Source organism: Clavelina lepadiformis, chromosome 2 (assembly GCF_947623445.1).
Source record: "Clavelina lepadiformis chromosome 2, kaClaLepa1.1, whole genome shotgun sequence".
Classification (NCBI taxonomy): domain Eukaryota; kingdom Metazoa; phylum Chordata; class Ascidiacea; order Aplousobranchia; family Clavelinidae; genus Clavelina; species Clavelina lepadiformis.
Window position 1 is genome coordinate 9,499,519 of NC_135241.1, and position 14,643 is coordinate 9,514,161.

Below are 14,643 nucleotides of genomic sequence, written 5' to 3' on the forward strand. Positions count from 1 at the left end.
AATTTTGTGCGAATGAAGTATGTCTGGACAAAACACATCCTGATGATAGCAATGCATACTATCATAGTATGCATGTTAGTGGTGGGTGCCACATGTAAACAAGTGTATACATATCTACCACTCAAAACATTACTCTTTAATTTGACTTTAACCCCCAAGTTTACTGTAATTCCTTTACGATGTTAATTTTTACTTTTGGAATTGTGAAATAAAGAAAACACTTTTAAAGTCCAGTAAACCAATTGTTATTTATTTATTGAAAGATTTCTGTAGTAAATTAAAAATTTCTGAAAAGGTTTACTGAATTATGCAGGATTGTGACAAGAAAAAAAAAACAATTATTTATTTTCTTTGCAAATATTTATTCCAAAACACATTTTTTTCAAAACATTAGTAGTGGGATAAAACCACTCCATGGGTCGTGGACTTGTGGTGATTTTGACACACTGCCTATATGCGGAAATAAACAAGTCTGCAGAAGTATATCCTTTGAAGCCAAACCACTTTTTCCAATCAAAAATGAAATTTCCATGAAAATCTTAGCATATTTTTGTTCTGCTTTTACAGCTTTATCTTAAATTTAAGAATATGTACAACGAATATCAACACATCATCCACAACCTCAAAAGTTTTTTTATATACATTAAGACAAGATATAAAAACCATGGCTGTGTGATCAGTAGAACTTGTTTTATTGACGTTTTACTTTGCGCTATATGAAGTTTTTCGCAAATTGGCTAGCCTACCCTGAATTTACTAATAAAAAATCGTCCTAAAACTTAATACTAAAAATATCTGATGTCTATGCTTAAAAAAACCACCAATCACAAATGGCAAACTCAGCAGGAGTACATGTCAAACTGAAATATTTGCCACACTTTTAACTTTCTGACTTTTTGGTCATCATGTTAATAAAGGCTAATAAACAAACAAGGAAAAGTAGGCTGCTTGAGTGCCAATTTAGAACAGATAAAAAACAATTAAAGCTTCAGTGCACGCCGTCTTTTCACGCACAAATTCGCATTGAAAACTATCATGGCCCATAAGCCTACCGCAAATTTCCTCGGGAGTATGGCTGTCAGGTATAGAGCTAAGCTGCCATTCCATAAACTAACACATCAAGTGAATATTGTATAAGTATAAAGACTGTAAGTCTGTATATGTATAGCACTCCTGTACAGTATTCTTTCTCCCTTAGTTTAGGCCATCCACCATCCATATTCTAGCCAGCTACCTACAAACATACCATTTACCTTCCAGCCATCTGACCTTTAACAATTAAGCAATCCCCTTTGTAATCAACTTTTAGTAAATAGTACGTAACATTTAAATATATTGAGATAGTCTGGTGTTTATTTAATTTTCCCCAGTAAAATGCTGCGTTTTAGAGGAAAAGCCAAACCATTTATGCAATTATAGCACTATCCCATTTCTGGATTTACCAGGGTAACTCCAGAAATTGGTAGAAATATGGGAAAACACCGTTTGAAACAATCCCTTGGAAAGTTTGCATCATAGACATCTTATACGGAATTCAAATGCTGCAATCCTTGTTGCCAAAACCACAGGTGGCATAAATAGATAAACATATCAATAAGATAACGGGCAGCGTTATGTTTATTAGTAAAGTTTAGGCTACATCGTACATTTTCACCATGTTTCGCCAGATTTAGCTTGTGCTTTATATTGAGTTTATTTTATCGCTTGGTCGCACTCCTGGTTAACGTTGTGCTGCGAATTTTGTTTGTTTGTGTAAATTTTATTAGTTAAGCTACAACGCTCTGGAAGTTAGTGCGTATTCTCATTTATATGTACATTTCATCTTATAGAGACACCGTAGAAAGTTTTAAGTTATTATGTGATAATTAGGGCAACCAGTTTTTTGACCTAAAAATTTTAAATTTTGACCTTAAAATTTGCAAATTTTGACCTCATTTTGACCTAAAAAGTTTAAATATTGACCTTATTTTGACCTAAAAAGTTTAAATTTTGACCTTATTTTGACCTAAAACGTTTAAATTTTGACCTCATTTTGAAAAACGCTATTAATACAGCAACTTTCTAATCTAAAGCTGCATTTAAAAATGACAAAATGCTTTTCTAGTGTTGACTTTTTTTTCGTTTCTGCGTATTAAGATTGACAACTTGCAGTTTCAAATGCAATGCCGTCACATCGTGACGTCACCAAACGCGCTGAAAAGCCTTCCCTCTCTTTGTGGCTTTGGTTCTAAGTAAAATTTGCGGGACTGGAATTGTTTGCGGTACAAGTAAAGAGAAAAACGGAAGAATAATATTACAAAATGGTTACAAAATTACAATTTTAATAGATTTTGACCTAAAAAAAAGACCTAACGAAACAATTTGACCGTATTTTGACCTAACGTAACATTTTGACTTTATCTGACCTAATAACTTCTATACCACACGTCGTACAAAGCTGAAATTTGTTTTGTGCTTGTTTCATAGCATTCTGAGCAGGTAAAAAAAAATTGACCATATTGACTTTTGGTTGCCCTAGTGATAATATTAAAATCAGGATTATGTTGCGCTTTTACTGGATGTATATGCTGTTATCGGATTACATTTCGGTGAGTTTTGTACATATATTTCGTGATGATTAGTACCTTTTTTGACGATTTGTCAACTTCCTAACAGTCAATATTCATTCTACGCGTATCCTTTTTCACATTTGTAAGTATAGTTACCCAGAAGGACGATTGTCATAAGTTAACCATCTGGTCCGTTCGGTAGGCGAATGCCATATTTGCTACATATAATACCTGCTGCTCTTGTTATACGTTTTTATGCGCTTTTTCTGCGTTTTCAGTTTGTACTGAATGACCTACCTCCACAATACAGTGCCGCTGACAGTCCTGTGGCGGAAATCTGTACAAATTATATATTGGAGGGGACAGATACGAAAGCTCTGAAATAAAAATGTGATGAAATAAACAACTTTGCTGTATTATTAACTGAGGCCGCGCATTTAAGCTGAAAACCGAAATAGTTTAAACCTCGTAATAAAAATCGCTCTCTATATTTAGGCCTATGTAGCCTACACTACTGTGTAGCGTCCTGGATGGCAATTTTACTTTTAATACCATTACATCATTTCTCGGAAAAGTGATTTCCAGTTATTGATTGAAGTTTATGAACTTTCTTTTTGATAACACTTCAACTGTCATTTGATATTTGGAAACTTGCTCTAATTAACTTCGTGTGAACACTCCCTTTAGTAATGTGACGATTACGTCACGAATCACGAGTTATTTTTCGAAATGCTTAAATTGTCATTTTGGGATCTTGAAATGCAGTTGTTGACCGGACTTGAATTCTCCTTAATGACGTCAGACAATTGCCTTGATTGAACTGGTGTGTCACGGATATATACCGATGTAATGTTTACAATCTTTCCTTTTTACGTGATTGATTTCACTTGTTACTACAGCGCAATGTAACATTCAGAAAGCTTTGCCCGAAGGTGAAAGCCTTCTTGTCTTATAATAAATAAAATGGGAACTTCATCATTTAGTAATATGCATAGACAGAATTAAGCAACTAACAGCATTGTCACGCCGTTTGAGAAATGAGAACTCATATCATCAAAGCAGAAGTAAAACAAGTTATCAACCATCAATCGTCCTCGCTCATATTCCAACAATAACCGCCGGCATACGCGGTCATTATGACAGATGAGTTTCTTGTGTAATACTTCACACAAGTAATACACAAACGAAGTTTAATTTGTCATAGTACTTTCCTAGGTTGTTTCCAGCACATGTGCCGATAAGAAATCTTTATTGCAAATGCCCGCTTCTTAACTTTATACTGATAAATAATTTATCTATGTGTCGACTTCAACTGAATGTAACTCCCATTGCCAACACATTGTTTTCCTCACTGCACATGTTCTGAAATTCTGCCTTTTTCTTGTCAAACATTTTTACTCCCATTGCTTCACGTTTTATAAGCTCGCACTTCTACCAGCAAGCAAAGATACACAGAGAGAGGCAGATGAGCTTTCTACGCTAGTCATGGTGATTGCAACTCAATAGACATCTTATAAGCCGTGGTATTACTATGTTCTTGATTATGCGTAATGTTGAGAAAGTGTACAGCACCTACAATAAAAACCTTTTCTTGTAAACTATTTCTGTTGTAATATTAAAACCTTTCGGCTGATAAGAGGTTAGAGTATTCTAACCGCACGTAACAGTAGAGTCAGATAATTGAACCCGGTAACTTAAGTTGTGACGATTACGTCACGACTCACGAGTTGTTTTGAGATGTTTGGAATTTAATTTAGAATCCTGTAATTCAATTGTTTACCAAACTTGAGTTTTCCTTAATGACGTCAGATAATTTCCTCGCTTGAACTGGTGTGTCGCATATAAATACTGATGTAATGTTTTCAATCTTTCCTTTTTTTTTCGTGTGATCGATTTCACTGGTTACTACAGCGCTATGTAACATTCAGTAAGCTTTGCCCGAAGGCGAAAGCCTTTGTGTTATAATAAACAAAATGAGACTTTATAATTTAGCAATATATATAGACAGAATTTAAGAAGCAAACAGCATTATCAAACCGTTCAAGAAATGACAACCATATCATCGAGTCAGAAGAAAAACTATCTATCAATTCAACCATCCTCGCTTTAAAATTTGTCATAAATTGGTGCCCTGAAAAGTTCGAAATTGCTGAGTTAGTTGCACATTGAGCGAGAAAGAATGTTACCAGCTATTTATGAAGTTTTGATGATCAAGTTTCAACAGCAAGATCAGCCAACTGTGAACGCTAGTCAACAAGGAAGCTTTCCAGAAATTCTATGTCCAATATCAGGAACAAGACCAATTCGGAAACAACAGAACTAATGACATTGATGCCTGGTTAATGTGATGCAGTTTTGATCGCCTTACCAACGTGTTATACATCTCCAAGAGCATGAGCAAACTATTGTATATATTTTTTACGCATCAAGACAAAGTCCATTGGACATCGCCACACGGCGCATCTCTCTACCGCAAACAAGGCTTGCTACAGCCGCGGACCGACACACGCAGACGTGATCGCTCATTTTTTTACCTTCGACACGCAAGGGAAATGCGACACTTCTGTAAGCTTATGTCTCATGTTTTGTATTTCAAGTGAAATGGTGTATCGATATTTGTTACATTTACCGAGCTCTGTCATTGTACTGTACCAAATTCTTGTTTTAACAACTGTGATGAATATTATAACCACAGACATAATTTTGTCGAGTAAAGGTTGCCTTCAATTTCATTTCAGGCAAGCTTTACTCTGGGTAGGAAGGCTATGTGACGATTACGTCACGACTCACGAGTTGTTTTGAGATGTTTGGAATTTAATTTAGAATCCTGTAATTCAATTGTTTACCAAACTTGAGTTTTCCTTAATGACGTCAGATAATTTCCTCGCTTGAACTGGTGTGTCGCATATAAATACTGATGTAATGTTTTCAATCTTTCCTTTTTACGTGATCGATTTCACTGGTTACTACAGCGCTATGTAACATTCAGTAAGCTTTGCCCGAAGGTGAAAACCTTTGTGTTATAATAAACAAAATGGGAACTTTATAAGTTAGTAATTTGTATAAGTTAGACAGAATCAAGCAACTAACAGCATAGTCACGCAAATTTGAGAAATGAGAACTCATCAATCGAAACAGAAGCAAAACAAGTCACCAACCATCAATCGTCCTCGCTCATATTCAAACAATTACCGCCAGCATATGCGGACTTTATGACAGATAAGTTCATTGTGTAATACCTCACACGAGTAGTACACAAGCGAATTATTAAATGTCATAAAGTTAACATAAAATAAGTTAAGACAGATAATGATTATTCTTGGTTAATCATGTTATTTAAACAATGAATTTCTTAAATTGACATATTTGACAGTATATGAGTGTTATCAAGCAGCGTCGCGTTTTAGAGTGTATGAAGTTTGATGGTGCTTGTGGTCAAAAGCCTAGGTGACGTAGAATATGTTAAATTTTTTGTTGATTGTAAAAATGCGATCTTTACGTAGCACGATGCAAATGACATGTTTGTCGCTGATTGGCTCAGATATAGGATATAAAAGCTTAGGCTTGGTTAAAATCGTTCTGGCTAGTCTTTCCTCTTTTGCCCTTCTGCTTATTCATTATTCAATTGAAGTGATAGCTCTATTCGGATTAGAAAATGGATATGAAATTGTTTCTGATGTGATTACGACTATATTTTGGACAATATAACAATTTAGACTTTATGAATGTTGGGCTAACCTTAAGAAACAATCAGAGATAGCATACGCAACGGAGTCAAGGATAAAATTGTATAGGAGTTCTGAAAGAAAGACTGAAGCCTTTGGCTTTAGGCCAACCTAAAAAAATCCACATCGCCATCCCCATCCCCACAGCTTTTTGTTTTATACAGCGCTGGACGGCAGAAACTTTGCTTTTGTGGTACCTGCTAGAGTTTAAGGAGCAAGCGAATCGCTACATTTGTGTGAATTTTTATTACTTTGGACGATATTTTTCTTAGCCCATTATTATTTAACAATTTCAACTAGAAAATGAATTTTGCCGCAATGCCTTTTTTCATGGTCTTTACGATATTTATTGTGTTACAAGGAAAGCAGCGATGTTCACACATAATGAATCGACCGGACACTGGTTAAGTTTTTAGCACATGACCTTCAGTGAAAAACGGCTCTTAAGGATGCAAAAGAGAGCCTTTTATTTCATTAACAGTCAGCTTCAATGACTTTATGATTTCTATAAAATATTTTAGCATAAAAGTGAGAAATTTTTGACTTTTCTCATAGCGCAATTTTGAATATACCACAGGACACAAAGCTTCCAAGAATTTAAGAAATATAATTATATTATACTTTCCATCCAACAAAGGCATCTAATCAAACATAATTTAATATTTAACTTAAAAGCTGTGATCTTACAAGTAATTTATACTACATAGCAGAAAATGTAATGTTTTAAAAGCCTTTTTCTCGAAGGTATTGAGTAATAACTGCTTTGAAGTTTCCTTTTACTGAAACTATTCCTGCTACCTCATGAACTCTTGTTGCAGGATCAAAATCAAGATACGGGTGAATAATACCAATAACGTCTCTTTCAAATGCCTGGATAAAAAGTATTATAAATATTAAATTGTATTAGAGAAACATGCATGGTAGCTTACTAGCTTTCAACAAATAATACCACAATACGGCCAAAATGGCTTTTTCAACTTCTAACACTTAAAAGTACATCAGTAAACTTACCCATATATCTCCTTCAATCTTTCTTATATGAGTCATGGTTTGACCATTTCTTTTTGTTATCTCATAAACTGGAAATTCATGATATCGTGTTCTCGAAATGAAGTAGGGTAAGTCAAGCGAGGTTTCTGCACAGAAAGGTAAACAACATTTTTATTTACATAACTGTTACAGGGATGTCCAACCTGCGGCCCACGGGCCACAGTGCGGCCCGCTAGTCATTTTCACTCAAAATAGTTTGATGACTGATGTTGTTAAAGTAGTTAAATTCATCAATTTTTCTAGAAATTTAGTAGGTTCTGCGGCCCATTGAATTATTTCAAGTGACAATGCGGCCCACTATAATAAAAGGTTGAGCATCCCTGTGCTAGAACAAGAACTAATGCAGAAAGATTTCTACAAGTTTTATGCATGAATGCACTGGCAACGTCAGGACTTCATCAGAAATAAGATTGCGAAACAACAAGACATACAAGACAAAGGCAAATGTTTTACTGTCCCCAGTGAAAAATCTTGGGCTCCCCAGACCTCCCGAAGGAGTGCCCACGTTTTCTTTTAACGTTCTCTTTTCTTTCTGATAGAATTTGTTTATTCTTTAAAATTGCTGTGAGTTATGATCCGCTTTTTACTTACTAAAACTGAGAATCAAGTAATTTTCAAATTTTTAACCAGATGCACTGAAACATCTTTCAACTTGTCAATGCATTTCCTTATGATCTTCCTTATTTTCCTTGTGCTGTGTTTTTCCAAGTAAAGTCATGGTTTTTCGTTTTAAGCCACTTGTGTTGCGTTTTCCTAAACCTTTTTGTAAATTAATCACAGTATGCTACAAAAACGTATTGCTCTTTCATCATGTATGTACCTTCTTTGCAGGTTACACAGACTATTTGCTTGGATCCCCAAGCCATTATCTTCAAGAATAGGGGTCCCCGAGGTTGGAAAGATTAAAAATCCCTGGAAGTGGTTGTTAACATATCACTGGGATAGGGGTGGAATTGGTAAACAATACAACAGTATTCGTACTAATATGATGGGTGGGGTTTAGAGATGGGACAAAAATTAAACGGCATAGTAAAGTTATGTTATGCGCCGGTACAAAGAGCATAACCATAATAGATTCGAAAAATAATCGAAAGCAACACTTGATACTTTTGTTATATTTTAAGTCCTTGCTGGAATAAGCATAGGCCAGTGTTTGTGAGCTGCCCAATTTTCTCACAGTCGTCCAGCTTCAAAATTATTACTAAACATAATATTCATGAGGAACTGAAGTGTAACTTGCAGATGTTTGTGGACCCTCAGTTGGGAACCACTGGCCCTTCTCTAGCCTTGATCAAGGGCGTTGCATAATTGACATCTCTCTTTTCGGAACACACTTTATCTTCTCAATAAGGTTGTGGGAGTAGCAGCTCTACGAACCCCTTCAACTGTTTGATCTTTTGCCTTGTCTGCCAGTTAACCTAAATGGATACCCAGTCACAACCAGGTTAGGTAATGCAATTTGTACCACCTGGTTCTTGGTCAACCCCATCGGTCTTTTGCAGGTGTAATGTTGCAAGCATAGGTGCCAGCTTAGTAAAATAAATGGGCGTGCGGTGTGACGTCACATAATTAACTCACCCCATGCACAAAGCAGAGCATATCAAGTTTTGCGGTTAAGTAATTGTTATAGTTACTATAAATACTCCTTTAAACGGCGTAAGAATGTAATCGCAAGATTTTCCAAATTGCTTAGATTTGATGTATGAAACGTGTAAACACTTCTTTTAAAAAAAAATTAGAGAATTTCGAGGATGTAAGTCATACTCTTTTGAAAATTGGTACTACAACATTTTTTAAAAACGAATACAACCACCCAATCAAAGCAAAGTATGTATACATTAACTCCTATTGGAACATACATTGTTGACGATTGAAAATGATTAACTTAATTGAAACATATTCATGTGGACACCCGACACAATAATGGTAATGGCCCTACCTACGAGAACAGATCAAGCGAACACCCCCCTCACAAAATAGGCTTAATTTTCCCTTTCACAAAACAAGAATGTGTCTTTGTAATTCCATATATTCAACATTGAACGAAATAATATATTTTATTACTTTGAAACAAATATACTCTGTTCAAAATGTCAAGAAATAAATGATACATACAAAATAAGGTTCAAACTACAAGCACTCGGATTTAACTTAGCACCTTTCCGTCAAAACGCATTGTGCAGAAAACATAACATTCGCCATGGAGTTAAAAGAGAAAAAACAAATTCAAGAAGAAACAGGCGAAGAAAACAATCCATGCTCCTCACCCAGAATGCACTGCAAGTTGCAGGGTTTAAAACAAGGACACGCAGTTTGTTGTAAAGCAGGCGGGATGCTGTTAAATTAGTTAGTTCACCTTTAATGAACAAAAAACTTTTTACACTGCAGATTTTGCCAAAAATAAACGAATTTTGTTATGCTTAAAACACATTTCCACATGATTTTATTAAGTAAAGATGCACAAATAGTTTTTTTAAATAGCAGTTCTTTATACCACGTTATAGGGCCCGCACTCTCTAAGTTGGTGCCCGTGTGTATGGTCATTATAGTTTCGCTGCTTTATGAAAAGCGGCTTGATTGGGTGTCAAGAAATAAATTGTTTTATACAGTAAATAACTTGTGATAGTGTGGGCTCGTGGTCGAGTACTGGTACCTAATTTGAAAGAGCGTTGCTCTCCTCAAGAGCGCTCTCTTTTGGGCCCAGCTCTGCTTATTTATGGGAACAACTGCTTAGCAGCTATATACTATGAAAGATCCTTTCTCCAGGATACTTACTGACAACCACTCTTTGCTTTAAGGCCAACTTGTTTTTGGACTTGCCTCTTATACTTTAATCATATGCATACAAGTCAACAAAGCAAGAGTAGACAACTTTTACTGATGTATTTATAAGATATCAAAATCATTTTTCAGGCTATTTTAAAAGTCAGCATGTTGACTTCATTACAGGCACACATGTGCCCCACTGACATGTGTGTTCGCACAAGGCTGTAAGCTTCTATTGATCCAACCAATAACAAGTTACGGTGTATGACTGACAGATGAAAAAAAAGTTGGTAGAAAACAAAATGGGGTAACATCTTTTAAAAAATTTCCATGGGCAGACAGGAAAATCATGGCAGCTTTTGATGAGAAGTTATGCTTTCACTTTCCCGCAAAGCTTCATCACAACTGTTAAACCTGCCTAGGTTTGGCACTTTAACCACCATACTATCAAACCAACAAGTTCATTTTATAACATTTACAGAGTATTTAACAGAAATTCAGCCAACTTCAAAGGGTTATGTTTAAAAAAACACGATATATATGTGAATATGCAAAAGGATACAAAACTGGTGTGAAAAATCTAACAACCTTTGTGTGACCTATCCAGAATGAAACGTTTGCAAATTGCTTTGTTACATGTCTTTTGATTCTTATTGTGCTATGACCTATCTATTTTAAATTTAGTGTAAAAATCTCCCTTATAAATATGTTGGCAATTTAGTAAAATAATGTCTAAAATTAAAGCTAAGCTAACAGATAACAAAAAATTCATCACAACTAAAACCATTGGATTTTGCATATGCTCACCAAATGGTCATGAGCACAAGAATAACAGATTAATTGGTTTTTACAGACTAAGGTTTTACATACAGCTGTCATCTAAATCAGAAGTTGGCTTAGTAAGTTAACCGTAACATAGCCTAATGACTAGATATATGACAAGAGTTCACAAGTTTTAAATAATTTCAAAAAACACCATTTCATTTAATTCTTTACCTGTTGGAGGTGACCAGCCTGAAGGTGTTGGATAGTTGCTATGTAAGGGAGGTTTGGGTATTATAGATGGTGGTAACAGTCGCCTAATCCATTTAAACTCCTCCTTAGATATGGTATATGCAACACCAGAATTATTCGATGTTAAAACAGATGTCAATCTCGTTTGTGACCTATTCAAATGTTGTTTCACCAGAAGCAGCATTCTACATCTTGCAGAGATCATAACTTAAATCTTTAAGATATATTGCATGATAAAAGGTGTCTGGTAAATCAGGAAAATGAAAATAAACTGTTCAGATAGTCACTCATACGTGAAATAGCATAGAGTACATGCATAATTAAATGTAAAATTACCTTTGGTATGACACTGCATGTGTCTTCTTTTAAATACACTAGTTGTAACAGCCGGGGTGCAACTAGGGGATAGTTTAGTCGGTATGCCTCAAACGAAAAATGGTGAATGGCGGAAACCTCATGTTTGTTATTAGAAAATGTTACATATTTAATTGATAGAGCAGAAAATATGAAAAATCAAATATAACTAATAACAGTTAGAAAAAGACAAACAGAAGTGAAAAAAAGGATTATTTATGCAGAGTTGCAGACCAAGGTCAAAACATGCAAGAATAATAATACAACGATTAAAAAGTTTCATTATCTTGTCGTATTTCTGCGCCTACCACCTTTTCTGCGCCTAACCAACTTGACTATATATGTTTTACTTAAAACTGTAGTTGCAATTTTTTATTGAATTTTATAAAGGTTTTGTGAACAACAGCTAATTGCTTTTATCAAGACAAAACAGTTACTCGTGATTGGAGCAATATTTTTTCTTTTGGTATATTTTTCACATAACTTTTATACAACTTATTAAGAGTCAGAAAACCTTCATATTGCTTTATTTTCCTGAAAACTCTTGCATTTAATGTCTAAAATCTATTTTTGGACATAAGTTGCTTAAATTTCAGATTTAAATAAAAGGAGTCTGCACAGCCAGTATGACTACCATTCTATATACCAAAATGTAGCTACTAAATTAGTTACATTGGCTACACTAGTTACATTCACTAAACCCACTTTGCTCTCACACCACCTTCAGTTAATTTTTTGGTACAATTTTTTCTTTAGCAACCAATCAGAAACACATACAAGACACAATAATGCTAATAAAAATCGTAGAGGAGTTTTAACGTTTCCACGTTGGGTGTGTAGCGCTTAGCGCCCGATAACACCACAAACCTGAACAATGTAGGCCTATATCGCAGAGTTGCCATCAGTCTCAACTCAAAAATAAGGACGACTAGAAAATGAACGAATGAATGAAAACCAGGTTGTTGTCCAGCATCTGTGCTGATAAGAAGTCGTTATTGGAAATGCCCGTTTCTTAACTTTAACACTGATTGTTATTTATCCATGTCTCAATGTGTCAGGCTTAAATACATGTATCTCACATTGTCAAAATATTGTTTTTCTTGTTCAGCTGTAACGACTCGCAGTGCCTTTCTTGTCGAAAATTTTAACTCCCATCGCTTTCACGTTGTATTAGTTCGCATATCTACCAGTGAGCAGAATACCTGCTAAGCGAGGAAAGCGTTGCTTGAAAACTGGTGGCAAAACCTTAACTGATGTTTCAGTGTCTGGCCATTTTATTGGAAACCTAAGCTTGGCAAACATTAGGTCAAGCCATCTGTGGACGATATCATTGACTGTACTTTGTGCAGAATCAAACTGATATGCCAACGTTTTAAAAGGTATGTTTAGACGAAGCTTATTTAGTACAAGCAGTAGGCTATCTGGTTAACAGGATCTATCTTGCTGTGGGTAAAAACTGTAGATGATAGAAACTTACTTAAAAGATTGAATAGTTTGTCAAATACCTCTACATTCAGCCCTGTATGAAATGTGAATTTCTATAAAAGTTTTTTGAAATTGTGTTATAGGAAAACACCCGATCTTCAAGACCTTTTACAGTATCCAATGCCATATTTCTCTCATTAGTAAGCACACTAATTTCTTTGGAAAGTCCTGCAATCAAATCCATATCTGAAGTATTTCTTTGAAAATGGCTTGTACATGGCATATCAGCAAGAGAAAGTTCAACTGATGTTGAAGACTTTAACAATAGAGCCTGAATGGCGGTTGTGCTGGCTATAAAAGAGGATTCTTTAATTGAGCTTTCTTGTGATGGTTCTGATGGTGCTTGTCTTTGTTTTACATAAATTGTCTGAGAGTGCTTTGCTGTGAAACTGCCTGTGCTGCTTCGCTGAACACAAAATCGGACTGGATATAAACAGGATGAGACTCATCATCAAAGGATTTTCCTGAAATAAATACACCCTTTTATCATAAGTGTCGATTTTTCAAAAGAAAATGAAAAAAAATGCGGGGGGGAGGGGCAAATTGAAATTTGGAGATTTCCCCATTATGAGAGCTTAAGATCGGTACAACGTTATCGTTGTTGTGTAGTTAAGTATCACAATGCGTTTTTGCGTATAAATATGTGAATTTATCAAATATCTTGGAGTAACTTTTAAGAACGGTCTTTTTGCATTAGACTACTTCTAAACTGATTGCCCATAACTGGTCGAGTGACATTACGTCTGTAAAATACGACGTATCCTAATCTTTTCATTTGATACGTATTTACCACGCATTTTGATAGTACTAAGGGAAAGAAGAACACAGTTCTACAGCGTTAACTAGCGACAAGAAATCAGTGTCTTAATGGCCGCTACGCGTTAAAGCAATCTATTTCAAAACGTTGTTTTATGTCACAATTGCATTTATTAAAGAAATAGATAGGGGTAATTTCAAAACAATACGTTTCATTTTGTTAAGAATGAAGTTGTTTTCAAGTTTACCTACAAAGTTTATAGCACGGTTCTAAAAAATTTAGTCTTTATTTTTGCCCTCATGTTTTACGGCGACTCTTTCGTACCATTCAACCAGTTCAGTTGCTATGTCAAGGTGGACGAGTTACCTTGGGAGAAATTCAGAATTCTGTCACTAATGCTAACACCTTAACTGCAGATGGCCTTTTGAATGAAGTAGCACTCGCTCGAGATATGTTCCATGATGCAGAAATGCAAGATCTCCAGATCGGATTGCCCTTAATTCCACGTGCCCATAAAGCTAAATATCCGACAGCAGTAAGTGAAAACATTCAGTTTTACTATACCAGCATCTATTCTTCTCTTTTTAAGTGTGCTTCTGAAAGTCTTAAAGAAAGATATCAATCTAAGTCTCTTGATGGTGCTGACCTTCTTCGTCGCTTGTTAGAAAATCCCACCTTAGATAGTGAGAAGTGAGAACATCTCCACAATTTCTCGCTTCTACTTTTAGCGTGGTTGGTACAACCAAAAGCCGCACAACTTATTGGCATTGTAATAAATCGATGCACAGCACAAATACACAGGCCTAAATACAGTATTATGATTACAATTTGATCACTGCCAAGACTATCTAAATAATTTTCAATGTAACATATGCATATGCTAAATCGTTAATCTGCCGGCCCTGTCCCAACCCATGTTAAAACTGATACTGCAGTTTTAAAA

At 35.3% G+C, this 14,643-nt stretch overlaps 1 protein-coding gene across 2 annotated transcripts; it reads right to left on the reverse strand.

Moving 5' to 3' along the window:
• Window positions 1-6,724: 6,724 nt before the first annotated feature.
• On the reverse strand, window positions 6,725-13,400 carry LOC143445459 (large ribosomal subunit protein mL49-like). 2 transcript variants are annotated; one of them, XM_076944575.1, is made up of 4 exons: window positions 11,441-13,400; window positions 11,087-11,318; window positions 7,286-7,410; window positions 6,725-7,144 (listed from the first exon to the last, which is right to left on the reverse strand). In XM_076944575.1, exons 2-4 carry the CDS (start codon window positions 11,307-11,309, stop codon window positions 6,998-7,000), a joined length of 495 nt encoding a protein of 164 aa, XP_076800690.1. In that variant the 5' UTR covers window positions 11,310-11,318; window positions 11,441-13,400; the 3' UTR covers window positions 6,725-6,997. The 2 variants fall into 2 exon arrangements, with proteins under 2 accessions (XP_076800690.1, XP_076800688.1); XM_076944573.1 differs by lacking the exon at window positions 11,441-13,400 and having other exon boundaries at window positions 11,087-11,393.
• Window positions 13,401-14,643: the final 1,243 nt, after the last annotated feature.

Coding starts and splice junctions, on each gene's coding strand:
- LOC143445459 (XM_076944575.1), bottom strand. CDS start 11,309: ATGATCTCTGCAAGATGTAGAATGCTGCTTCTGGTGAAACAACATTTG. Junction 7,411..11,086: donor AGGCTGGTCACCTCCAACAG/GTAAAGAATTAA, acceptor CTTTCTGTGCAG/AAACCTCGCTTGACTTACCC. Junction 7,145..7,285: donor AGATTGAAGGAGATATATGG/GTAAGTTTACTG, acceptor CTTTTTATCCAG/GCATTTGAAAGAGACGTTAT.